Source organism: Triticum aestivum, chromosome 4A (genome assembly GCF_018294505.1).
Source record: "Triticum aestivum cultivar Chinese Spring chromosome 4A, IWGSC CS RefSeq v2.1, whole genome shotgun sequence".
Taxonomy (NCBI): Eukaryota; Viridiplantae; Streptophyta; class Magnoliopsida; order Poales; family Poaceae; genus Triticum; species Triticum aestivum.
Window position 1 is genome coordinate 624,388,565 of NC_057803.1, and position 26,278 is coordinate 624,414,842.

Consider the following 26,278-nt stretch of genomic DNA (forward strand, 5'->3'; position numbering starts at 1 on the left):
ACGCAAACCATATAGAGTTCATAAGTAGCTTTCCATGATTCCATCAGCGAATCAAAGTATGATGTGAGCGTATCATGGTTAGTAACAAGAGTGATTAATTAGTTATGGTCACCTTCAGCAAGACAACTAGATTCCACGGGATAATAGTAAACATATTATTGGTAGCTCATGACGGGCTTTGTGCAGAGACATAACGTGCCAGGCAACTACTAACTGACATCATATGTGTATGGAAGCACGTATTGATGATTCCTCCGACGCGGCCTGTACAGCTGGAATATGAAAATTGATTCGGATTAGGATAGCAGGTGACCTTAGCTCTGCATGCAAGTCAAACCAATACAAGAGACAAACCTGATCTCTGCTCGTTGTATTTATTTATTTTAAAAAGGATGATGGAGCCATGGAGGTTTCTTGTGGGCAAAGGACGTGACAATGAGAAGTTCCTTGTGCTCGAACCATCATGTTTTTTTGTGGGCAAAGTGCACGACTATGCCTCTGCAAGACATTTGTCAGGATTTTTCTTCTTCTTTTTATTTTTTTCAAAAAAGAGGTTGGAACATCCGGCCTCTGCATTATTGTGATGCACACATCCATCTATATTGATGTTGATCTAAGGCAATGAAACATTTGTCAGGATGATCAAGGCTTTTCTCATTCAAAAAACGCTTCGAATAAGGATTATTCATGTAGTTTATGTGATACCAAATCACAACTATTAGAGTAAGTGACTTTGAAAACAAGTCTGGTAGTGATATACCAGCTCCATGCACTCATATATATATAAACCACATATCAACACCTTAATTCTTCCTTGTACAAGGCTATACTCCTTCCCTCCGTTTCAAAATATAATGCTAGTCTTTTAAAAAAGTTAACCTTTCTATGTTTGACCATGTTTATAGAAAGATATCAACATCTGTATCAGTAAGTCACGGAGAATTTGGATAGATCGACCTAATACCTGATTTGTTGCATTTACCTGTCATATAAAATTACAATTACTGACTTTGAAAGGAAACACAGTAGCAATAATAATTCCATGCATTCATATGAACCAGATTACAACGCCTTCAACAAATCTTCTGTAATATGCACAAAACTATATTATAGCACCACCGTACAGTAGGATTTACTATATGAACATATAAAACATAATGGAAAAAACATGCATGCATATACATGCACCAAATTAGATGAAAAAAATGAAACACACTAGGTCTGTGTAGTTGCTAGTTCGTTGTGACGGCGACGCCTCTCATGGGAGAGCTGCTTTGCAAACTTAGCTAGTTGCTCCGCGTTGGTACCCTCGTCGGGTACCTCCACATTCTGGCATGTCTCTAGGTCCACCTGAGATACCTTCTTCCCGAGAAGCTCATTCCCAATCTCCACCAGCTTATCCAAGTTAGCTTTGGAGCAGTCGTCGATTGAGCCTGCGCTTCCGCTTAGTTGACCGTAGCAGATAATTGTTGTGTACATCAATTGATGCAGAGGCCAGGCAGTACTCTCTTTAAATTACCACAATAGGCCACTCATTGTTATGTTTTCTTTTTTGGGTATAATAGGTAGGTGGGTAGGTACCTGGATACGCAGGTATTGATGGGAGGAGCCGAGGGCGGCGGAGAGGATGGAGAGGTGGATGTCGACCATGTCGCCGCTAGCCGCGTTGAACATGTCGAGGATCGGGACGGTGCTGCCCTTGAGGATCCAGTCCAGGATGCCCCACTGGGCGGTGTCCTTAGCACTATACTTGCCTTTTGGATTTGAAGACGTCCCGCAGCCGATGGAGATGACCATGTATGACTTCCCAAGCAAGTCACCGTTCCCAGCCACGATGATGTCCTCTGCCACATGGCTCATCGCGCATAGTGTCTACAGTAGCCATGCACGTGAGATATCGAGTCAGTTGGGCCTGCCAGATGACCGAGTTGTGTGTACCGGTGAACTTAAGTAGTTACAGGGTTGTTGGCGGCGACGCCGCCGTCAATGAGGTTGAAGGCCCTTGTGCCGCCCTTGCCGTCTTCGGTCTCAAAGTAATGCGCCGGGAAGAAGGTGGGTGCGGCGGAGGTGCCAATGGCGATGTCTGACAGGAGCGCGTTCTTCGCTGGCTGGTTCTTCAGCTGGTCAATCATGCATGCACATATGATTAGTTGAATGTTCGTTACTAGGTACTCCCTTGGTCCTAAAATATAAAAACGTTTTTAACACTAGCATAGTGCCAAAAACGTTTTTATATTCTAGGACAGAGGGAGTACATAGGTAGCACCATACCATGCATATGCGTGCATCACATGGATACCTGGTGGTAGCTGGAGAAGATGGTGGGTTGCAGGTGGGTGATATCGAAGGCCGGGATCACCACGCTGGTGAGAGCCCCGTCCAGCTTGGTGTCGCCGAGGTGCCGACGGAGCAACGATTGGAGGTACTTGCCATTGTACTTGGGCCCGGTCACCATCCCCAGAGCTGTGCCGATCTTGGAGAAGATTGAGTCCCTGCACCTTGGCAATTAACTCTCCAAGAATCGATGAAATTACGATGTCGTAAACTAAGGAACTGATGATCCATATACTGGTATGTGTATAGTGATATACATATGAATGCATGCTTAGTTAGTTAGTTGCATGCGTACTTCTGTGGGAAGATTTTGGGCGACTCGTCGATTTAGAACTTTGCCAGATCCTTGGCATCGAACAGCGGCCGTCCATCCTTGTCCGGCGCCGTGAGCATCACCGTCAAAAGGCCACCGGTGCTGGTGCCGGCGACCACGTCGAAGTAATCCGCGATCCGAGCATCCGGCCCGTCCAGTTTCTACAGGCAACACATTACACATGCAGTGATATATGACAAGATCGATTGATGAACATACGTAAAAGTATCTTACCTGGAGCTCCTTCTCAAGGAAGGCGAGGACGGTGGCTGGGATGATCCCTCTCACACCGCCGCCATCGATGCTCAGGATGGTCACCAGCTTATTCACCTTGTCACCTCCTGCAGAAGAACTACTACTTGCCATTGATTTGGAGTTTGGTAACACGTACAGCCCAAGCTAGCTACGAAAACTCAAGAAGAGAATGTGGCAAACTAAGGATTTAGCTAGAAAGAACAAACTTGTTATATATATAGACAGGTCTGGAGCAACCAAATAAATTAACTACTACCTCCGTCCTGGTTTATTAGTCCTCTATGTAATCTGTGCTAAATTTTGATCAAAAATTTAACTAACAAAATGTTAGTGCATGTCAACAAAATTATATTGTTGGATTCGTATCATAGTTTTAAATAGCCGGCTATAGCCCTGCTATAGCTCCGCTATAGCTGTTTGAGGGTGTTGCCGCTAAATGATTTCATGTACAATTTGCCGCTATAGCTCCGCTATAGCCCGCTATAGCCCAGCTATAGCCGTTTTTAAGGGTCGCCGCTAAATACCATAGCCCGCTATTTAAAATATTAATTTGTATTTGAACATAGTTTTTAATGATATAATTTTTGGTGACATAAATGAACATTTTGTTAGTTAAATTTATGGTCAAAATTTGGCACAGATTATAATAAGACCAATAAACCAGAAAAGAGGTAGTAAGAAGCAAGAAACGTTAACTCGTTCCCTCAAATACAGGGTATAATTGCAAAGTCAGACGTCAAAAAGGACAGAACACAACTAATGCTAATATTATATAGTATGACCCCACTGGTTCATTGTGCCCAAAAACAATCACAAAGTCAGATCCTCTCTCTCTCTCTCTCTCCAATCCTTTTTAATGTAATCAATTCTTATAGTTGTGTGTTTTGTATCAACTAGGTACTAGATACCAAGAACAAATAAAATATTTCTTTTCCCAAAAAAAAGTCACATAGTAATTATTTTCTTTGTATGTACTTGTGCGCCCACGAGCCTCGTTTAGAACAGGAGGAGATTATGTTGATGGTTGCTCAATGGATTTTTTCAAACTATTTACTTTCTGTGAGAAAGATTTTTTTTCTAACTATTAACACTGGTACATGCACAAGTATTTCAATTTGTTGTATGAAAAATGCTACAATATATAATTTGATTGCATTTGCATGTTATCTTTTGAGAAACATGGGCGCTTCACAGTTCGTAGTCCAAGGCTGCATGCAACTGCAAGCACCCCTTTCAAATTCATGGCACGAGGCCACAATTGGCTGGATAAGATGCCTCAACAAATGAAGGTAGTTTTTCGGAAGTTGTCAGGTGGTTCCTTTCAACTGCTGATAGCTGGATAATAAACTAACAGTTTGTCTAATTCACATCTAAATGTTTTTAAAAAATGTCACATTTAAGCTCCCACATATATATAATGCAACAACAAAAAACAAAAAAGATTAGGACAAAAAAATAAACCACAAACAGAATAGACATCAGCTTAGATGTGACATAACTATGTCATATAGATGTTTCCTAAAGAGACCCATAAACCAACACCGAGTCAAGCCCCGAATACATGTGTATGTATCTTAGTATCAGAGGGATGTGCAGACGACGTTAAGAATAGAATACGAGCCTTCCGCTATTAAGAGTTTTCAGCCTGATTAGTACTCAGGGGGTGTTTGTTTACAGGGACTTTTTTGTGTAGGGACTAGAAAAAGTCCCTCTTAGAGACTTTTTTACCAAACGGGAGGGACTTTTTAGGGACTAAACTAGGCATTTGGGACTAAATGAAGAAGACTCTCAAGGAGAGTCTTTTTTAGGACTTTTTTGGGACTTTTCCAACAATGCCCATCCATGCATTTAATGGCCCGCCACCCCATGGTGTTGTTTGATTGTTATTTTTCTATATACTAGGGGCAATATGGTCATTTAATAACCTCTAGGAAGGGACTTGGGACTTTTTAGTCTCTGCAAACAAACAGGGAGGGATTTTTTAGGGACTAGAGACTTTTTAGTTGAGACTAGAAAAAGTCCTAGGACTTATGAACCAAACAGGGCCTCAGGCTCGTGTGTGCATGTTGCATGATAGAAATTCTAAATGTTTAAAAAAGGCGTAGCAATGTTTAATCTCACCTTGTTGAGTCAAGGAGGTGGCTAGCAACTTAACAACAACTCTAGTAGAGTGGCTATATCTTTTTTTTAGGAAACAACAGTACTCTGCTGCGTATTTTTATTCATTTTCAAATAAATAGTACAGCAAAATGTTCATAAAAGAGCAAAAGGAAACTATACAGAAGAAAAGAAAACTAGCAAAGCTAGCACTAGCAGAAGAATTGAAAAACAACATAAACAAGTGGACAGTTCATACAAGGTAGGAGCAACAACTGTTGGGTTCAAATAAAAGCTTTCACCCAGTCTTCTAGTCCATGGTATACTTTCCTCCTTGCTCTGAAAGTGAGCCACTTGATTTCTTCCTTGAATCCCTTTCTGCATGCAAATTCTTTACCCATATGACATTTTTTTACTAGAACATTCAGTCTAGCAAATTCGTTACCCGACACCCCATCGCTCTAATATTTTAAGCACGCTGCGAAAACTTCCTTGTAGCCTCCATATAGTGCTCCCTTCATCCACCATTTTTTTACGGCACAGACCTTTCAGGATGCCCACACCCTTCCGCCGCCACCCAAATCACCTCATAGCTATGGTTTGTTGTAATCTCTAGTCCCTGAACTGCCGCCATTTTGCACCACTCGCCGCCACTGACCCATTCAAGGCCCTAGCACACCTTGTCACAGCCACATGCCTGCTTCCCCGTCGTTCGGCTGACCATTGCCATGGCTGCACCATGAGAGTTTGGACGCGGGCAAGTCTATGCCGATGTTCCTCCCTTCCCTGGCTTGCTGAGAAAGTCGGCGTCATGAGCTGACCGTTCACAACTCCATCTTCCACATCGGCCGTGCCACATTTCGCCTGCCAGATCTCAACGTGTTCGATGACTTGCCCCAATGTATGGTTGCCCCTAATCTGTCCATGTTTACCCGGCAAAACATGAAAAACCACCGGGCCATGCATGCATACCAGTTACTCCATGCACCGGTGGATATACTTCAAATCCAGAAATCACGCATGTTGGTTACTAGCCAATCTGACGATCGGCTTGTTATCTGATCGGATGGCCATGGACTGGTCTGATAGGAGGCGATGCATCAGTAGTCTGATGCTTAGTGTTTTCTTTTTTTTCATTCTTGGTATTGTACCTATCCAGTTGATACAAACACAAAGGAGTACTATTATAAAAAAAAATCTGTCGAGGACGTAGATTTCTCATAAAATTAGAAAATCATCTACATTGGTGATCACAACTACTACCTCCATCTGGGTTTATTAGTAGTCTTCATCATAGTTTAGGTCAAAGTTTGACCATATATTTGACTAGCAAAATGTTAATGCACGTCGCTGAACATTATATTGTTGAGTTCGTATTTAATTTTAAGTTTAAATGATATTATTTTTGTTACATCTAATTATATTTTATTAGTTAAAATCATGATTAAAATATGACACAAAATGCGAGGGAACTAGCAAATCATGAGGAAGTAAATATAAGATAAGAATAACGACACATCTTCAATTACATTATATTAAAAATGATAGGAGAGAGAGAAAGGATCTGAATTTGTAATATTCTTTCGTGCACAAGGAACTAGTGGGGTCATACTATACTATTAGGAATTTGGGATTAGCTGGTTTTGTCCTTTTTGACCTCTGACTTTGTGATTAAGACCTGCAGTTGAGGGAGCCAACTAATGGTGTTGCTTCTTGATAATTAGTTTATGTGAACGTTGTCTATATACATAACAAGTTTGTCCTTTGTAATAAATCCTTGATCTCCCACCTTCTGTTCAAAACGTTTGCCATTTGAGCCTGGCCTCGTGTTAGCAAACTCCAAATTGATGGCAGGAGGTAGTTCTGCTACAGCAGGTGACGAAGCGAAGGTGATAACCATCTTGAGCATCGACGGCGGCGGCGTGAGAGGGATCATCCCGGCCATCGTCCTCGCCTTCCTTGAAAAAGAGCTCCAGGTAAGTTACTCCACTTTGATATGTTCATCGATGATGCTCTTCGTGTGTAGTATATCATGCTTGTTAACGGAGTATATCACTGCATGTGTTGTGTGTAGAAACTGGACGGGCCGGATGCTAGGATCGCGGACTACTTCGATGTCGTCGCCGGCACGAGCACGGGTGGCCTCTTGACGGTGATGCTTGCGGCGCCGGACAAGGATGGGCTCCCAAAACTCAAGTACAGCGCCAAGGATGCCGCCAAGTGGGGCATCTTGAGCTGGCTCATCAAGGACGGCTCCGTACCCATCCTCGACATGTTCAATGCCGGCAGCGCCGACATGGTCGACTTCCACCTCTCCGTCCTCTCCGCCGTCCTCGGCACCTCCCACCAATACCTGCGCATCCAGGTTCGTACCCGCCTACCTATTACAATTAGTAATTTATACTCCAAAAACATAAAAAAGAGGATAGTCTTTATTTTTGGCATCGATTGATACATGTAGCCATCCATCATCTGTTGTAGTAATGACTCAATGATCCGTTGTAAACGCAAGTGCAGTATGATAAACTGAGCGGGAGTGCGGGTTCGATCGACGACTCCTCCAAAGCCAACTTGGATAGGTTGGTGAAGATTGGTGAAGAGCTGCTCAGCGAGAAGGTGTCCGGGGTGGACCTGGAGACCGGCCGGAATGTGGAGGTGCCCGGCGGGGGCACCAACGCGGAGGAGCTAGCTAAGTATGCAAAGCAGCTCTCCGACAAGCGGCGCAAACGCCGCAACAATTAATATGTGCCTGCTCGAACCAAACTAGCAATTGCATGCTAGTTAATGTGTGTGTTTAAGTTCACTTTTACGTTTAGTTTGGGAGTTCAATCTGTTTGATTTATGTCGTTCGTAAATTCTATGGTGCTGTTGTAATAGTCCTGTGCAAAAATCATTGGCACAAATAATATTATGATATTAATATGTGGTTTATGTGACGTGGAAATGATATCACTAGATTTGTTTTCAAAAGTCACATAATGATAATTGTGATTTTGCGTTACATATATAAACCATGTTAACTGAAGTTTCATGGCCATTGTTAGAGTTAACAAAATCTGATGAGTCATATATCATGAACCAGAAATGCTATTTCTACCTAATATTTTTACGAAATTTCTACGCACAAATAAGGTGGAGCTCTGGGCTGCAACCACCTCAGCACAGAGTGAGTCTGGTGCTGCTCTAATACACTGCATGGTTTTTCCTATCTTGGACACGGTGTGAGGTGTCAACCCTCAACACCGATGCGCCCTGTGCACATAATTCACGCTCTATATAGGTTCTAAACCTCTTAATATAGTTGCCTTTTATGCACTAGTTTGCTCAAGAATCCTTGATCATTCACTTTTGAGTCGTATGTATCAGTGTATGTAACCTCTCCGTTCTGGTTTGTATGGTTGCGACTTGCAAGTATCCATAAATTGTCAATTTAATCAACGTGTTACAAGTTATACTCCCCCTGTTCCGTTATATAAGGTGTATTTGTTTTTTCAAAAGACAAACGAGTGCATGTTTGACCAAGTTTTTTTACAAAAATACATCAATACCCACAATACAAAATTTATATAATTTGATTCATCATGAAAACTAGTTTCATATTTTATCTATTAGATATTGCAGATGTTGTTAGTTTATTCTATAATCTTGGTCAAACATTCAAATGGTTGACTTGTACGGAAATCAATACACCTTTTATTCTGGAACGAAGGGAGTATGTTATAACAACATACCATTAGAAACTTTTCTGTATATGAATTCAATGGTGTGATTTTTAGGACATATATTTCATATTGGGTTAGCAAAACAATCCCTTCGGATGTATTATAAAAAGGTAAAGAAAGAGCAACTTGTAAGCCGAGGAGGCTTCCCAATGACATAAGCAAGGATAATGTTTGACTTGCATGCAGAGGGACACCTGCTATCCTTATCCACATCGATCTTCATACTATTCCAACTATACATGTCCTGGAGAGAAATCAATACGTGCATCCATATGCAATAGTGTCAGTCAGTAGTAGTTGACCCGTTACTTTTTCCATACACTATATATTTGGACACACACACGCACACGCACACGCACACGCACATGCACAGGCACACACGCACACGCACGCACGCACGCACGCACGTCAATACTCAACAGGTGAAATATTACCGTCTTACTCAACGAGCATATTTACTATCAACACGTGAAATATTATTGTCTTACTCAACATGACCATAGAACAGGTATCCCTAGATTTGTTTCCAAAAGTCACTTATTAAATGATAATTGTGATTCTATATTGCATATAAAAATCATGTTAATCAAAGTAATTTATGGTCAAAGTGTGTACCCATTTGACCTCCTCACGCGACGGCCCAGACTATTAGAGTTTCTTCGCCTGCCATTTGTGCCGCTGGCGATCCGCCTCATCTCTGGTGGCCTTAGGGCCATGGAGGCGTGGTGGACCTTGGACCTTACCAGTAGGAGGGTTCCTGTTCCTTTTTTTGGTGTTTTTTTGAGATCGATAAGGATTTGTGTTGCGGCTGCTTGAAGATGGTATAAGGTCCTCCCCACCTAGCCCGCATTACCGACGGTGCGTCTAGCATCGTCGTAGGGCATGCGAAGGTATGCCTCTTAAGGATGACATGGAATTGAGTCGGTGTTGTAGTTAGTGAATCTCCGTGCATCCAGACTTCGTTCGTGTGTCTATAGGTTGGATCCTTCTGATCTACACTTCTCTTCATCAATGGCGATTGGTGTTCTGGTGCGCTGGTCCTGTGGGGCCTTACTATGACAACTTCTCGACTATCTACTACAATATTGCCTGGCTTCAGCGAGAAAGGGGCGATGACGGCAGCGTGCCTTTAGCTCGCTCCAATGGTTGTATACGTCCGTAGGGGTCTATGGACCTAGATGTAATTTTGTTGTTTCTGTTGTTCGTTATACTGCCATGAAAGATGATGGATAAATTGAAAGCTTTCCAGCAAAACAAGTGTTGTCAAGTTAACAAAATCTGGTACACCCAGAGAGTATGAACAATTAAATTATTATTTCTTTGGCTAAGCACAAACATAAATTTCTGGTCTTTGGGGAGATATTGTGAATTGTTTATTAGCAAGTGAGACCCCATCTGATTTTAAGAAAGGTACTGCTGCAAGATTCTTACTACCCTAGAAACGGTATGAGGTGTCAATCCTTGACATCACTATCAGTACCACTGCCACACATAGTTGATGCTCTAAGCCGGATATAAATCTCTTATCACTTTTGACGCATTAGCTCCGCTCAAGAATCCTTGAAGACCCGATTTGAGCTGTATGTATTGTTGTATACTCCCTCCCTTACAGCAACTCCCATATCTCACATCATCAATTTGACTAACGTAATGAAGAATATATAATAGAAGTCATATGCTAGAAATTTCTTGTGAATACAAATTCAACGATATACTTTTGAAGCATATAGCACATATTTTGTTTATGATTGCCTAAAGTAGAAATGCGTGCATACCTTATTATAAACCAAAAGAGAAAGAGTAACTTGCAGGTCGAGGAGACGTCCTAATCACATAAGCAGGGATAATGTTTGACCTGTTGTATTTGTTCGGCATGCGTGTAGAGGACACCTGCGATGTTAAATCCACATCGATGCTCCTTCCAGCTATATGCCATGCTGTGGAAATAAAGACGTGCACGTAAGTTAGTTGGCCAGTTACTTTTGCATGCGCTGTATATCTGGACAAAGAACAGCTACATTAGTGTCTTGCTCAACCTGACAATCATAGTTAACCTTTCTTGCTACAAATAGCGTCATTGATATTGACTGCTCTAGCACGTAGAAAGCTACTTAGGAATTCTATATCGGTTGCTTTGAACTGGTATACACCAGGAAATAAGATGGTGTGGCTCAGATATTTTAGTAGAGAAGTCACAGATGTTCTAAGAGGAGTAAATTGCAGACACATCGCATGCACATATGGACTTATACACATTTGAATATTTCCATAGACAATCATGTACTCAAATCCGTAAATATGTACAACTGCATCAAGGACCGGCAAATCTCGTGACCCAAATCCATAAGGGCATCTCCAGCCATTGGCACCCCCAGGAGGCGTTTTTTTCACCGCTTGGGGGGCTGCCGGCGAGATTTTAAGCCTGGGGCTGAAATTTCTTTCAGTCGTTTGGCCCCCCAGGCAGCAACGAGCCGTCGGAGCAGCGCCAAGCGCGGGAACTGCGCGAGATGCGATCACCGGCCGGCCGTTTCCGGCCACGGCTGGTCGCGGGGGTTTGTTCGCTGGAACGCCCGCAGTGCGGCGCGTCCAGCAGTGGTCGTTGCAGCCGCCGACGTGGGGTGTAGCGACGGCAGCGACGGGCAGAGCGGCGGCCGTGTTGCGGGTAGCTAGCGACCCAACGGAGCAACGAGGCAGCGTTAGTAGAGCACCCGGAGCACGACGGGCAGCTGTGCATGGCGGGATGAGCTCGGCATCAAGCAGAGCATCGGCCATGGCGGACGGCAGCGCTCGGTGCTCCCGGGGACGACGGTTACGGCACGAAATCAAGCGAGAGGGGTGGTCAGCGAGCTCGGGAAGGCGGCCATGAGGAAGAGCACCGACACCCAGTGCCCCCGCCGCGGCCAGCGACGCTAGGAGGAGCGGCCGACTCACCGGAACGTGCGCCCAAGCCGGACGGGGCGAGCAGGCAGGGAGCAAGGCGGGCGCGGAGGAAGCCGCGGGAGGTGGAGCCGGCGCGAGCCAACCAGCCGGCATGCGGGAGGCTGGCCGGGCAAGGCGGCGAGCGGAAGGGGCCGGACTCGGCGCCACTGCTGGAGCCGGACAGGGCGATGGTGAGGTACAGCGCCGACACGCGCACCACGGTGTCCCGCGAGGTCTCGGACGAGCGGAGACGTGGCGTCCTCCCCGCGAGCTCCGTCGCGCGCCCCGTCCTTCCTCCTCCGCCATGGCCGTCGGGGGCACGAAGACATCGACGCCACCCTCCTCCTCGTCCGGCTCTTCGTCGTCGGCGGGTGCTTCTTGGGCGGGGGCAGGAACTCCCGTGGCCGCGCGCGCCCGTGGCCGCCCCGGCCATGCCTGCTCCGGCCTCGCCCGTCCCGGCCTTGCCTGCTCCGGCCTCGCCCATACCGGCCTTGCCTGCTCCGGCCACGGCCCCGCCTCGCCAGCTCCGGCCAGCGCCTGCCTCGGCCAGTGCCCGCCCCGGCCGCGCACGGCGAGCTCCTGCCTCGCCCGCCCGTAGTACATGGAGAGTAGAACCGGGGAGAGAGGGAGTGTGGGCGTGGAGAGGAGAGAGGGAGTGTGCTGCATGTGGGTGGGCCTGGAGAAGAGAAAGGGGGAGAGAGAGAGGCTGGCAAGTGGGGCAGCGCCTGCAAAAAGCTAATGCCGGCGTCCCCAGCTGCCCCCTGGTGGGCTGGGTGCGGGGTGAGCGTGCCGGCGCTAACTTTTGCTAAATCCGGCGCAAAACGACGTATTGGGGCCCTGACTGGGGCGTTTTTTACTCGTCGGCGTTCAAAAAAGCGCCTGGGGGGGCTTCTTGGGGGCCTTAGTGGAGATGCCCTAAGGAGCATAACGCCGCCTCCTGGCCCATCATTTCCGACGGAGGGCCCGCCGCCGCTATGAGTGGAACCACTGTTCCGGGGCCCTTGTGTCGTACTCCCCCCGTTTCTTTATATAAGGTGTATTTGTTTTTTTTAAGTCAAATGAGTGCATGTTTGACTGAGTTTCTAGAAAAATATATCGATATTCATAATACGAAATTTATATAATTTGAACTATCATTAAAAGTAGTTTCGCTTTTATTCTATAATCTTGGTCAAACTTTCAAATGGTTGACTTACACGGAAATCAATACACCTTATATTCTGGAATGGAGGGAGTAGATCACACCACATCCATGCCTGGCGTCCCCATGTTGTCACCGCAGCGCCGCCAGGTACAGCCCCTCCAGGAAACCACGTCATGCCCATAGGACGCGAGATTCCCGCCACCCCTTTCACCGGCGGCACATGGGCTTACCTGACGGTCACCTCTAGGGACATCAAGCAAAGAGGAGATAATGGAGGAGTGGGGCTAGGGGTAGTGCCCACGGTCGTCCTAGAGGCAACGCTTATGTTGCATTATATCTATGCATCTGTTATATATGCTTATTTTTTTCAACTTGATAAAACAGTAAATGGATGCCCCATGTGAGACCAGTGGTTCAGTGAGATGCCAAGGGGATAAGAAGTTCTTCATAGATCTGTTGAGTGACTTCCTCACTAGGACAGTATATTTAAGTTGAACATGTTCTGATTAAGTTTCATATGCGATTTATACGGTTGTGCCCAAAATTGTCTAACTAGCTCGTTTTTTTTATTTCAATTTGCTTAGGTCATCCCTTGCCGGGCAAGGCGTGACTTCTTAGAGAAGTTTTGAGTTTCAGTAGATGCCACCATCACATTCCAGTGCACCCTCATAAAGATATTGACGACCCAACAATTCAATTGTCTTGTCATCAACGAGGCAAGCCGCACCTATTTTGGTTGCCCTGGTTGGAAAGCCTTTGCAACTGCTTGCGAGCTGGAAGCTGAGGAGAGAGCCATGTTCTACCTCGACTATGATCGTGACAAGATAATGGTCTACTATAGGCCTGCTGGCAGCGACGATGGTTCACTTACTCCGTACTATGACCTTGACTTCGTTTGCCGAAAAGTCTAGTTAGCTAGTTGTCATGCATGGAAGATCTCATGTAATTATTACCTCTATTTATTTAAACTTGTACATTCATGTGTTACTTTGCCTACTTTGTTGAACTATATCAATAAGTGCATTGTTGAACTTAAATGTTGTTATTCGGTCTATTTAAAGTTAATTTATTTACTGTTCTTAAACAGGATTATACTGTCATTTTGGTTGCGATCGCCGTTGTACAGCCTTTATTTCAAATCTGAAAATATCAAATTACTGGCATCACAACAACATGAAATGTCACTACTGATGAATATTACTGTTGGCGTTGGCCACGTGGCATGCCATTACCGTCCAATATAGTGCTCATGTAAGCTCCAACGCCACCACTATTTTTTAACAATGGCACCATATTATTGGCGTCGGGTGCCCACGCCAGCAAGGCTGTTTTTGGCACGCCATAGATAGTCTTTTTTGCACTTCCATCAAGATGTGTCATCTCCCACTGTCATCCTTTAGTAATTTTTTTTTAATAAAATAGAGTACTTGAACATTTTTTTAATAATCTATTTGAACAAGAATATATAATAGACTTGTTGAAAAAAAATCACATTTTCCAAAACAAAAGTGTTCATGTATCGCATAAACAATAATGTATTTTTTCCACCAAAAAAGAAATAAATTTGAATTGATAAAGTAGTAATAAAAATAAGATGAAAAGAAATAAAAAACGAGATTTAAAATAAAAAATTCCCATCTGAAGCAAAAGAAATAGTGAGTAAAGTGAAATAAGAAATAAAAAATAAAAAATAAACCCATAATTGTAATAAAAAGGAAGGTAAAATAATGTTTAAAAAGAAAAGGAAACAACAAAAAGAGCAAAGAAAGTGGACAGAGTTACCTGAGGCTTGCCATGTGGGTATTCTTACCCAAATCTCTAGATGGCCCAACTCGTCAAGAGGCTACTGCACTTCGACCTCTTATTTTACTTCTCCCCCAAAAAAAAAACTGAAGTGCACCTTTTACCACCAGAGCTTCAGTTCTGGCCATCTCAAAAGAAAAAGTAAAAAAAAAAGGGTCTCAGTTCTTATGCATGATGTGCTCAACTACCAACACACATTTCCTTCCGTGAAGAGTCAACTAATATAGCCTTAAGGCATTGGTAGTAAGTCGTAACTATGGAAAATAAAGAGGGCAAATATTTCTGAACGATTTTGATTGCATAATCAACTCATCCAAGCACTGTAACTGCACACGAGCTCCAAAGCAAGAAACTTTCAGAAGCCTCAAATCATCTATACACACCAACCATGAAAGCCTCCAAACCTCACATGCACCCTGGGGCAACTCTACTACTCCAGCGCTTGCACCCACACAAAGCTACAGCTTCCCTCCAGAGACCAGACCCCAAACAACGCGAAAAACAAGGGGAGGGTACGCGAAAACTAGGTGCGGAGCGCCATGAACAGGTTCTGCCTTCTCGCGTGCTCCGGAACCAGGCGCTCGACGACTTCTGGAGGTATACCGTTTAGCTCTGCGAATGGCACATAAAATGGGCTGATTCAGCTGGCAGCAGTTTACTAGATGCAGATAGGTGCATTTCTGAACTAGGAAGACTGAAGGTAAATGTAACTACCGACACACCAAAGGTGCTGGAGAAAGCATGACAAATGCAGCAATAAGGCAAAGCCTATAGCAACCAAGATTCGCAGGAAGCGAATCACTGAGTGTGAAGGTTTGACTGCTGCTACTGCTATTTAGATACAGTTACACTACCTTGAGATCTGAAGTTGAAGAGGGGAGGTAGAGGGCGGCCGTTAGGTAGACGGGTGTTTGGATCTCTCAACTCGTCAAAGAACGGGTGCATGCAGGCTTCCATCTGAAGAACGGTTCCATGGTTAGAACATAAATGAGCTCATAGTCTATCAATCTGCAATTTGGAAGGCAACATAAGAAAATGATCATGTGGCCTTACAGCAGTGCACCGAAGATCTGGCGAGTATTGGAGAAACCTGCTGACAAGGTCCATTGCTTCAGGTGGAAGCTTTTTCTGAAAAACCTGAATAAAAAGAAAATTTTGAGGTAACAGAGGAACCATGAGAAAATATGTTGATTTAATTTTGCGCCTGAGCATATAGATGACATGAAAATGACTTCTATGTTAATTATTATTTCTCACTATTTAACGACAGTCATTGTTTCCAAAAGTATGCACCAAATCGAACAGCTGCTGCACAACAGCCACTAATCAAGCATGGCAGACATAATATGCAAATTACCTTGTGCCATGGGTGAGCCTTAATTTGTGGGAACTTGAACTCCGTGTAGTTTGGATTCATGCACTTGATCTCTTCCCTTGTTGGAGTACCCAAGACCTGCAAGGCAGACTGAACATGTCATTGTAAAGAATACAGGTCTCAGGACAGACCAGTTTAAGATGTCATATAAGTTTTCACCTTGATAATCTCAACCAGCTGATCAACTCCACTTTCCCCAGGAAAAAGAGGCTGCATGGATGAATATTATGAGAAGCAGCTACAGAGTAAAATGAAATGACTATATGCGTGAACAAAACCTGTCCAAGAAGCAGCTTTGCCATGACACAGCCTGTGGACCACAAATCAATGGCCGTAGTATATTCAGTTGCACCAAATATGAGTTCTGGTGCTCGGTAGTATCTTGAGCATATGTAGGAGATATTTGGCTCTCCCTTGACCTGCATATATTCAAAACATTACATCAAAAAAAATAGAAATCACCATGTCTTGGTAGGTTACTGGCACAACTGCACACCTTTTTTATTCTTATTATCAAGAAAGTTTAGCATGCTCTTTTCAAAATCAGCAGGACTCGTGCATTTAAATTTCAAAACCTAATATAGAAGATAACTTACCAAGACCTTTGCACTGCCAAAATCACATATTTTAAGCTGGTGTGTATGTGGGTTAACCTACAGTGGAAAGTTCACTGGGTTAGTAAAAATGTATTAGTGGTTCTTCAAATTTGTTTAGTAATTGTTCTTCCTGATGTAAAGAAAGCTCAACTGGCCAAACAATTCAGAGGGTGAGGAAAGATATGTATAGCACAACATATTAAGCAATAAGCATAGAAAGGGAGGTTAAAATCTCACGAGAACGTTCTGTGGTTTGATATCACGGTGGCAGATGCCAACACAGTTGTGTATATAAGCAAGTGCTCGACATATCTGCAAAGTTATGAGATTACTGGAACAATAATTAGACGACTTGTAAAGCTAATACTCAATATCAAAAGACAACTGAAGGAACAATTCTGTTGCATGGCCGGGACATTATATTCTGACTTGAGCAACTACAAAGAGCAAACAGATTACAGATTACAGATATATGACAGAACTCATTAACTAAACTTTTATCTGTAGTAAGAAGAAGCAAGTAAATAACAAGGATGCACTAATGTGTGATTCATCGGTTATACAGTAGATGGTCTATTGGAGTCCCTAGTAGAGATAACGTTCACACTACTACAAAAATGTGCACATAATTATCTCAGAAAAAAAACGTATGGCATCTACTCGCCTGTGTGATATACTGATATATACAAAGAAAATAGCGCCTTCTGATTAAGTAAACATACAAGAAGAAAGTTGTAGAACATAAATTCAAAGACTGTAGAACTGACAGGCTGGTTCGGTTGTACGTTTGGATGTCTCAGAATTTATTTTGGGTTGTTAGTCAAGCCATCAATGTGAATAACTAATCTGAAACTTGTAGATAGGTCCCAATACAGTACTCAAGTATTGGAACATAAGTTTCAAGCAGGCATGAGGACAAAAATGTGCTGCAACTAATTAGGGAACATATCATATACCACGAGTTCCACATCACAGCATAACTAGTGCAACGATTAACTTTAAAATATTTTTTGTAAAAACAAATAAAGATGGAGGACAATTGTGCAAAGCATAGCATCGTTCAGAAAATTAACTGCCAGGTCAGGTCAGACCTGATAAGTGTATAGTTTGACATAAATGAGGGGCACTCTTTGATTCATTCTGTTGTACTGTCTTGCCATCCGGTTTACTGTCTCTGGAACGAACTCAAGGACAAGATTAAGATAAAGCTCATTCCTTTCAGTGGTTGAGAAGAAGTAATGCTTAAGACCAACAATGTTCGGATGGTCAAGCATATGCATAATTTGCAATTCCCTGTTTTTGTAACGCTTATCTTGAAGAACCTTTTTGATGGCAACGACTTCTCCTGTTTCTCGACATTTCGCCTGAAGAGTTGACAATAAGAGGTTATATGCCATTGACAATCAGTTGAGCATAGACCAGTTTAGACAACGCAAATGCCAGAAGTTTACCTGAAATACAACCCCAAAAGAACCAGTTCCAACCACATGTTCAGCAATATAACTGACGGACTGTTTCATTAACCACCATATCAGCAAATTGTGCTTTGACAGCCAAACATTATAGATTGTCAAGATGAATGTAACATCACCTTTACCTGTTTAGGCAGACCATTTCGACCACGGATTGTGGTTGCAATTATTTGACCAGCTTCAGAACCAGAATCTGCAACCACATCTGGCTCATTGTCCTGAAAATGTAGAATTGAGTCACTTTATCCAGTAAAACAAGTTGCAGAGTTGATCAACAATTATCCTTAGGCTTGCTGTGGATATACATGAGGCATAACAGAGCAAAGCCAGAGCATAAAACTGCATTCCCAGGTTCTAGAACACACTGCAAATCTGCGGCAGAGCAGAATCACGCAGTGCCATTTCATCGTAGACTAAATACAGTGATTACTGATAAATTGCTCATTCTACCTCAAACAGTACAATTAGTTGAGTAACGAGTCAATCAAACAGGAATAGTGACCAATCAACCTACCCTTTCATCATCAGCATCATCTGGCTTTGCATCTCTGAGCTGCATCCCCACCATCCCCCTTCCCAGGAACTCGACTGAGCTGGCCTGCCCCTTCAAGCCATTCCCCTGCCGCGACGAGCTCCCGGCGGCACCGGCATGCCTCTGCCCAGAATACGCCATCTCCTAGCTGATTGGTGAGGAATTAATGGAGATCACCAAGGTCAGCGTCTGCAAACAGCAGAGGGCTCATCTCCTTGCCAGCAGAAGGATCAGCCTACTGCCAATGCAGCTCCCTCCACCACCTGCTTCAACAACAGCTGCCCACAACAAATTTCGGTCAAGATTAACTCGGAATGGATAAATCCCCCAGAAAATAATCGTCAGGAAATAATAAATTGTTCTTCAGTCAGAGCACACATCTCCTGAAAAAAAAAACATCAGCCGAATTTGTACCCACCCAGAGACCTAGAAGATCCACTGAATAAAAAAACCAGCGACTCTCTCCAAATCGTGAGGGACAAATCCCTCAGGAAATTGGACCAAGATCCTCCGAGACAATTGGGTCGAACCAGCCGCAAACCGGGCCGGCGCGGGCAATAAAGATGAACTTTTTCTCCGGCGGGATCAGAGAATCCAAGAACCATTACCTGAAACCAAACCTGCCGGGGAGATCGAAGGCCGAAAATTCTGGAGCAGATCAAGCCGCAGCCCCTCAGCGGTTCCACGGTTCCCGCGATTCTTCTCCCTGCACGAACCGCTGGTTTCGGGGCGGCGGAGGGGGGCGACGGTCACCGGGCCGGCCGGCCAGTAGGTAATGGTGACTGACGAGTGAGGGAGGGAGAGTGGGAGTGAGTGGAGGGCAGGGGGCGGCTGCTCCTCCCCTTCTACCCTCCAAACTTTTCTTTTTCTGGCACTCAACATTATTGGCATGGAGTAGAAAAATAGTTGAGGAGGAGGAGGTGATGGCGAGCATGTGAACCGAAAGAAAGGAGGAAAGATACAAACTGAGGCTGAGACTCTGAAGAACTGTGAAGGTGACGCCTTTTTTTTGCAGTCAATTTGGCAGCGAAATTTGTGTGGATTGACTGATGGATGGATGGATGGATAATACTAGATGAGATAAATGACCCAGAAAGAAAGTGAGCAAGGTGAGAGGTTTCTTACCTGCATATCAATTAACGACGCACTGATACATGCACACATCTCAATTTTCTATGACACTACACGGCCCTGTATTCTATCCTATAACGGTAAAATTGATCCTGAATAACTATCTTTCCTTCACATGCAAGCTTGCACATCATTACAATTGAAACCACGTGATCCATCAACACTTCGTCTCCTGGCCTAACCTCATGTTCATGATGTACTTTATATATCCATTGGATATTCAAGTGATTGTGTTTGATCAATGTAACCATCATAGATAATCAGACTTTTGCTTATGATTAAGAACTTATTTATGTGGGTTAGTACCTCTGTCATCCCTCGATGACTTCTTGGTGGCTATAACATAAAATGTTGAGAATTAACTAAAACAAAAGATATTTCAGGTTGTATCTATTACACTACACATTTTTACTTTCCTTTATTTTGCTCTCTTTTTTGCTGTTAGCTTCCGTTTGTTTCTCAACTACTCAGATTATCTAGAAAAGTTCTCGAGGATTCCCACCGCAGCGCGCGAGGTATTTTCTAGCTTTCATAGGGAAACATCACAAATCACGAATCGGGCATAGCTAGTGTTTGCAGCTCCATTTTAGCTAAAGATGGCAGATTAAGAAAATATGGAAAAGGGTACACAAAATGATTATTATTTTTTACTTAATTGCACAAGGTGCCTTAACTTGGTGCCACTTTCGAGGCTATGGCCTTCCTGTGGCATTTTTACCAGTCTAATTACCTTCCAAATACATGTCCAAAATCAATCATTATGGACATCTAGATATGAGCTAACACATAAACAATTCGGGACCATTCATGCCATCTTCGAAAAACTACCGGTGATGATGATTAACATCAGGATTTCTAACAGCTAACTCCAGCATCCAAACCCAACTAACCACTGGTGATAACATACTGTAGTTTGCTAATCTATTGGAAGAAGGGAATATTATTTTTAAACAAGATGACAAGAGTAATAACTTAACAGAAAGTGAGAGAAATTTATCATGACAATCCAGAATTATATGCACCTTGTTCTAACAAATTCACGAGAATCTACATGTGCAAATACAGTTGCAATCACATGGATTAAATTATCCATGAAGTCGGACAGATGTGAAAAGGGCTTACTCATATCTAGATGGCTCATCTAGTGTCCGGATCAAATCGCAGATCTTGTAAACCTGCATCCACTGCTTGGAGACGACCAAGCATTTCCCCTCCGACTCCACAAAATCATCTGTTTTGTACGTCCTCACCCTGATGTGCGCCCGGCGATGCGGGGGATACGGCGTTTCGTCAACGCTCCAACAGGTCACCAAGCAGAAGCCACTATCAATCCCCAGGGACACGAAATTGTGTGAGCGAGCGACCGGCTCTTCATCTTCCAAGTCGGACACCACAGGAATCTCAACAACAGAGAGTGAACTAGTGCCCATTATAATCTTGTATCCAGTGATGGCTTTTGTGGTGCTTGATAAGCCAAGGAAGAGCCCACGGCCATGCGGGATGGCACCATCGCTGAACGGCAGGTCGTTCTGGTCATCCACCGTCACCCACTTCTTCGAGCCCTTGGTGTCAAAAGCGTACGTGCCCACCCGTCCGGTCACAGAAACCAATATGTGGGAGCCCACGGCGACGTATGACTCGACGGCAACCCTCGGTGGACAACAGTACTGCCGTGGGGTGAGCTCCCAGGGAAAGAAGGGTGGCCGCTGCAGGGACCTCCACTTGCAGTTGGTTAGACGGCCGTCGACTGCCTGTGCCTGGGAGAGGTCGAGGACCTCGAACCAGGGCAAGTAATCGAGCGGTCCCTTCACTGAGGGGCTTCGGGAAAGAGAGTAATCGATGCACTACCGGACTCGCGGGCTATGCCTACGGCCCAAGGCCGTCGGCATAGGTCCTTTCCCGTCGGCATAGATCTATGCCTACGGCTGCCGTCGGCATAGCCCCGTCGGCGTAGATCACGTCAGCGTAGATGTGTCAGACCGTCGGCGTAGTATAGCCGTCGGCATAGGTGCATATGCCGACGGCCGTGGGATAGCCGTCGGCATAGTTTAGCCGTCGGCGTTGTTTTCCGTCTGACGGCAACGGACGGCGCCGTCAACAGCGCTATTCAGGAGACGACACGTGGCGCGATACAGGAGACGACACGTGGAGCAGGTATGCCGACGGCTAGGTCGTCGGCATAGATTTCAATCTATGCCGACGACCTAGCCGTCGGCATACCTGCTCCACGTGTCGCACGAAGGCTTCTCCTGGCGGCAGGGCTATGCCTACGGCAAAGCCGTCGGCATAGATGGGTAGCAGGATCGGGAGGCTCTTGATCGACTTAGGTTCCGGGCCCCGGATCACCAACTGCTTCTCGGTGTCGAAAACGATGGTCCCCGGGCCGTAGTAGTTCTTGGTTGAGCTGCCGCCGACGCCGACGATCCACCGGCGGTCCTTCAATGTCAAAGGGACGAAACACATGTTGTGTTTGCATTTGAGGCGGGCGAGGCGGCGCGGGATGCTCACCGGGGTGTCGCCGCCGCCGCCGTCGGTGTAGGGTTCCACCTTGAACACGGAGAAGGCAGGGCTCACACTCCCATGGCCTACCACCAGGTAGGGCGAGGGCTCACGCTCCTCATTGCTACCGCTGCTACCGCCGAGCCTCTGCTTCTTGTTCGGGCGCATGGTCTCCAGCGAATCACTACCTCTATCGGTGATTCCATCGGCCCTCCTCTGCTCCTTGTTTTTGCGCTTCATCTCCATGCGCCGCCGCCGCTTGGGACGGGATCCTTGATAAAGTTAGGGTTGTGTTCTCCTTGTGAGCAATATGCGATGGATAAGAGGCTTTTTTAGGCAACGATGGATTTTTTTTTGAGAATCACTACCGGAATAACCCATTATGCCCACGGCTTTTTGATGGCTTTTTGTCGGGGCGTCGGCATAGTTGAGGTATGCCGACGGCTTGGGAAAAACCGCCGAGACAGAAAAGACGTCGGCACACTGCCATCTATGCCGACAGTAGTCGTCGACATACCTTAATCTACGCTGACGGCACCTGTCGTTATAGAAAGGCCGTCGGCATATAGGCGGCACTGGCTACCCGGTCTCCAACAGTCGGCCGACGCCGTCAAATCTATGCCGATGGTCCTGACGGTGGCCGTAGGTGTAGATTATATCTTTATTTTTCAATTTTTAAGTTGTTTTCTTTTTTGGTTAAAACTTGATCCGACTTGTTTAAATTTAAACATACACAAATTTATATCTATTTGGGGTAGAATTTCCATAGATTATGAATATTAAGTTTGTTTTTGTTTTTGAGTATGTTAGAAATGTGACCTCATGTACTTTTGTATATAGGTCGTTATACTTTGTTAAAATCACAAGTAATTAATACTTGCATCGATTTTGACAAATTTTGTATGGTTTTTATCGAAATCTTGAAAGGATTTTGTTGTTATACTATTTTTTCAATTTTGAATAAGCTCAAATCATGTATGCTTCAGATTTACAGAAAACACCCTCTGGTCACGCTTCTACTAAACACACTCAAACTTTTACCACAACCTACAAGGGCCATATGACGGCACCGTGCCAGACATTGAGGATTTCGTGGATTTTAGCTACTAGATCCGGCATGCCGCCAAGGTACATTCACCGCTCGGCGGTGGGTCCTGCCCCTCCTTCACTACTGGGAAAAGGCTTATAGGTCAACACAATTGAGTGGCGGGCATAGTGTATCACCCGCCACGGCTAATTTAAAAAGTCAGCAATGGTGGGTGATAATGCATGGCCGCCACTGCTACTTAGTAAGCTATATATGATGGGCGAAAAACGGAGCCCGCCACAGGTAAGCCTTTTCAGATTTGGCCGCGTGTTGAAACCTAACAGTGGCAGGCAGGCAAATAAAAACCGACCACCACTGCTCGGTGGGCCAACAATGGCGGACGAGCATTTCCTCCGCTCCACAACTGAAATTGTGGTACCCACCAAAAGGAGGTCATCTTAGCAATGGCGGGTGCAACGGACTCCCGCCGCAGCTTCTCGCTTTTCGGGTGGCGGGCTCTATCCTGTTAAACCCACACCCCTGGTGGTTCAATTTTCACCCAAAAACCAATTCGCCCCCAAAACAGGCATTCCCCCGCCCCGCTCCATGTCTTCCCCCCTCAAATCTCACCCGAGTCACTGTCGTGCCCCTCGTCATCGCTGCCGCTCCTCGCAACCGCGCCCCTGGTTGCCGCCATCGCTCCACGCGGCCGCGCGCTCTCCTCGTGCCGCCGCAGGCATGGCCTCCTCCTCCAACACCAGAGGAGTCGACTCGTCGCTGCCGCCGTCATTGTCACCGTCGTAACCGCAGAGCTCTACCCCGATGGATAGGTGCCTTGCAGCCATGTCAACCTCCTCCGCCAACATCGGAGACCTCGCGCTGCCTTCGAACATCAAGAGCCGGACCTCTCTGGTATGCATGGTCAAATTTGTATTTAGGGTAAATACCACTAGTTTATAAATATATGCAAATGTTTCTTAGTGTTATTTGTCTTTAGGGTAACTAGAATTGCATTTTGATCGATATTTAGAATGGATTATATTTGAGTAGTGTGTATTAGATCTATTGTAGTATCGTTGGCTTATAGTCGTAGGTTATGACATGAGTGCCAATATGTTTTCGCGAAACGTCAATTAACTTCCATTTCGCCGAATTTCTGGCACTCACTATGTCCTCTTGTTAGTAAAGGTCATGTTGAACTTTTCTTAATTTTGTGCCTAAGATCCCTTCTAGTGTGTTGATAGCCCACAAGTGTAGGGGACCGCAACAGCTTTCGAGGGTAGAGTATTCAACCCAAATTTATTGATTCGACACAAGGGAGCCAAAGAATATTCTCAAGTATTAGCAGTTGAGTTGTCAATTCAACCACACCTAGATAACTTAATATCTGCAGCAAGGTATTTAGTAGCAAAGTAATATGATAGTAGCGGTAACGGTAACAAAAGAGTAATGAAAGCAAAAGTACTATTTTTTGGTATTTTGTAGTGATTGTAACAATAGCAACGGGAAAGTAAATAAGCGTATACCAGTATATGGAAAGCTCGTAGGCATTGGATCGGTGATGGATAATTATGCCAGATGCGGTTCATCATGTAACAGTCATAACCAAGGGTGACACAGAACTAGCTCCAATTCATCAATATAATGTAGGCATGTATTTCGAATATAGTCATACGTGCTTATGGAAAAGAACTTGCATGACATCTTTTGTCCTACCCTCCCGTGGCAGCGGGGTCCTAATGGAAACTAAGGGATATTAAGGCCTCCTTTTAATAGAGAACCGGAACAAAGCATTAGCATATAGTGAATACATGAACTCCTCAAACTATGGTCATCACCGGGAGTGGTCCCGATTATTGTCACTTCGGGGTTGCCGGATCATAACACATAGTAGGTGACTATAGACTTGCAAGATAGGATCAAGAACTCACATATATTCATGAAAACACAATACGTTCAGATCTGAAATCATGGCACTCGGGCCCTAGTGACAAGCATTAAGCATAGCAAAGTCATAGCAACATCAATCTCAGAACATAGTGGATACTAGGGATCAAACCCTAACAAAACTAACTCGATTACATGATAGATCTCATCCAACCCATCACCGTCCAGCAAGCCTACGATGGAATTACTCACGCACGGCGGTGAGCATCATGAAATTGGTGATGGAGGATGGTTGATGATGACGACAACGACGAACCCCCCTCTCCGGAGCCCCGAACGGACTCCAGATCAGCCCTCCCGAGAGGTTTTAGGGCTTGGCGGCGGCTCCATATCGTAAAACGCGATGATTTCTTCTCCTTGATTTTTTCTCCCCGAAAGCAAATATATAGAGTTGGACTTGGCGTCGGAGGAGCTCCAGGGGGCCCACGAGGTAGGGGGCGCCCTAGGGCCCCCACCCTCGTGGACAGGGTGTGGCCCCCTGGTCTTCATCTTTGGCAAGGATTTTTTATTATTTTTAACTAGATGTTCCGTGGAGTTTCAGGTCATTCCGAGAACTTTTGTTTTCTGCACATAAAACAACATCATGGCAATTCTGCTAAAAACAACATCAGTCCGGGTTAGTTCCATTCAAATCATGCAAGTTAGAGTCCAAAATAAGGGCAAAAGTGTTTGGAAAAGTAGATACGATAGAGTCGCAGGTTATGACATGAGTGTTGGAGAACGTAGTAATTTCAAAAAAAAATCCTACGAACACGCAAGATCATGGTGATGCATAGAAACGAGAGGGAAGAGTATTTTCTACGTACCCTCGTAGACCGTAAGCGGAAGCGTTATATCAACGCGGTTGATGTAGTCGTACGTCTTCACGATCCGACCGATCCAAGTACCGAAAGCACGGCACCTCCGAGTTCTGCACACGTTCGGCTCGGTGACGTCCTCGCCTTCTCGTTCCAGCAAGAGGGGCGAAGTAGTAGATGAGTTCCGGCAGCACGACGGCGTGGTGATGGTGTTGGTGAAGAACAATCTTCGCAGGGCTTCGACTAAGCACTACGAAAACTATGACGGAGGATAAACTAGAGGAGACGGGGTTGCCGGCACACGGCTTGGTGTTT

The 26,278-nt window shown here is 44.9% G+C and overlaps 4 protein-coding genes across 8 annotated transcripts; 1 reads left to right on the top strand and 3 right to left on the bottom strand.

Annotated features, from left to right (window-relative positions):
• Positions 1-1,063: 1,063 nt before the first annotated feature.
• On the bottom strand, positions 1,064-3,076 carry LOC123082710 (patatin-like protein 2). 2 transcript variants are annotated; one of them, XM_044504979.1, is made up of 5 exons: positions 2,882-3,076; positions 2,630-2,808; positions 2,300-2,492; positions 1,959-2,120; positions 1,064-1,872 (listed from the first exon to the last, which is right to left on the bottom strand). In XM_044504979.1, the coding sequence occupies exons 3-5, from the start codon at positions 2,453-2,455 to the stop codon at positions 1,516-1,518; spliced, it is 675 nt and encodes a 224-aa protein (XP_044360914.1). In that variant the 5' UTR covers positions 2,456-2,492; positions 2,630-2,808; positions 2,882-3,076; the 3' UTR covers positions 1,064-1,515. The 2 variants fall into 2 exon arrangements, with proteins under 2 accessions (XP_044360914.1, XP_044360915.1); XM_044504980.1 differs by lacking the exons at positions 2,630-2,808; positions 2,882-3,076 and having other exon boundaries at positions 2,300-2,568.
• Positions 3,077-6,754: 3,678 nt separating this feature from the next.
• LOC123082711 (patatin-like protein 2) lies at positions 6,755-7,935 on the top strand. Its single transcript, XM_044504981.1, has 3 exons — positions 6,755-6,975; positions 7,074-7,364; positions 7,517-7,935. Exons 1-3 carry the CDS (start codon positions 6,847-6,849, stop codon positions 7,739-7,741), a joined length of 645 nt encoding a protein of 214 aa, XP_044360916.1. The 5' UTR covers positions 6,755-6,846; the 3' UTR covers positions 7,742-7,935.
• A 6,929-nt stretch (positions 7,936-14,864) lies between these two features.
• On the bottom strand, positions 14,865-19,461 carry LOC123087695 (shaggy-related protein kinase kappa). Of its 4 annotated transcripts, none has more exons than XM_044509784.1 (13): positions 19,171-19,461; positions 18,545-18,840; positions 18,150-18,248; positions 18,010-18,069; positions 17,650-17,922; positions 16,796-16,870; positions 16,559-16,615; positions 16,241-16,381; positions 16,122-16,172; positions 15,945-16,052; positions 15,641-15,724; positions 15,442-15,544; positions 14,865-15,199 (listed from the first exon to the last, which is right to left on the bottom strand). In XM_044509784.1, the coding sequence occupies exons 2-13, from the start codon at positions 18,701-18,703 to the stop codon at positions 15,111-15,113; spliced, it is 1,299 nt and encodes a 432-aa protein (XP_044365719.1). In that variant the 5' UTR covers positions 18,704-18,840; positions 19,171-19,461; the 3' UTR covers positions 14,865-15,110. The 4 variants fall into 4 exon arrangements, with proteins under 4 accessions (XP_044365719.1, XP_044365720.1, XP_044365721.1 ...); XM_044509785.1 differs by having other exon boundaries at positions 18,156-18,248; positions 19,171-19,458; XM_044509786.1 differs by having other exon boundaries at positions 15,945-16,040; positions 19,171-19,458.
• A 164-nt stretch (positions 19,462-19,625) lies between these two features.
• Positions 19,626-22,438, bottom strand: LOC123084114 (uncharacterized). Its single transcript, XM_044505885.1, has 2 exons — positions 21,980-22,438; positions 19,626-21,537 (listed from the first exon to the last, which is right to left on the bottom strand). Exons 1-2 carry the CDS (start codon positions 22,436-22,438, stop codon positions 20,812-20,814), a joined length of 1,185 nt encoding a protein of 394 aa, XP_044361820.1. The 3' UTR covers positions 19,626-20,811.
• Between the last annotated feature and the right edge of the window lie 3,840 nt (positions 22,439-26,278).

Bases quoted from the DNA above. Each gene is read 5' to 3' on its own strand.
- LOC123082710 (XM_044504979.1), bottom strand. From the start codon at position 2,455: ATGGTGACCGGGCCCAAGTACAATGGCAAGTACCTCCAATCGTTGCTC. The intron at 2,121-2,299 runs GTATCCATGTGA...ATGATTGACCAG, and splicing joins TCTTCTCCAGCTACCACCAG to CTGAAGAACCAGCCAGCGAA. The intron at 1,873-1,958 runs GTAACTACTTAA...TGGCTACTGTAG, and splicing joins GCGTCGCCGCCAACAACCCT to ACACTATGCGCGATGAGCCA.
- LOC123082711 (XM_044504981.1), top strand. From the start codon at position 6,847: ATGGCAGGAGGTAGTTCTGCTACAGCAGGTGACGAAGCGAAGGTGATA. The intron at 6,976-7,073 runs GTAAGTTACTCC...TGTTGTGTGTAG, and splicing joins TCCTTGAAAAAGAGCTCCAG to AAACTGGACGGGCCGGATGC. The intron at 7,365-7,516 runs GTTCGTACCCGC...ACGCAAGTGCAG, and splicing joins ACCAATACCTGCGCATCCAG to TATGATAAACTGAGCGGGAG.
- LOC123087695 (XM_044509784.1), bottom strand. From the start codon at position 18,703: ATGGCGTATTCTGGGCAGAGGCATGCCGGTGCCGCCGGGAGCTCGTCG. The intron at 18,070-18,149 runs GTGATGTTACAT...TTAATGAAACAG, and splicing joins GTCTGCCTAAACAGGTAAAG to TCCGTCAGTTATATTGCTGA. The intron at 16,053-16,121 runs GTGAAAACTTAT...TGACATGTTCAG, and splicing joins AGCTGGTTGAGATTATCAAG to TCTGCCTTGCAGGTCTTGGG.
- LOC123084114 (XM_044505885.1), bottom strand. From the start codon at position 22,438: ATGGAGATGAAGCGCAAAAACAAGGAGCAGAGGAGGGCCGATGGAATC. The intron at 21,538-21,979 runs GCCGACGGCTTT...CGAGTCCGGTAG, and splicing joins CGATCCTGCTACCCATCTAT to TGCATCGATTACTCTCTTTC.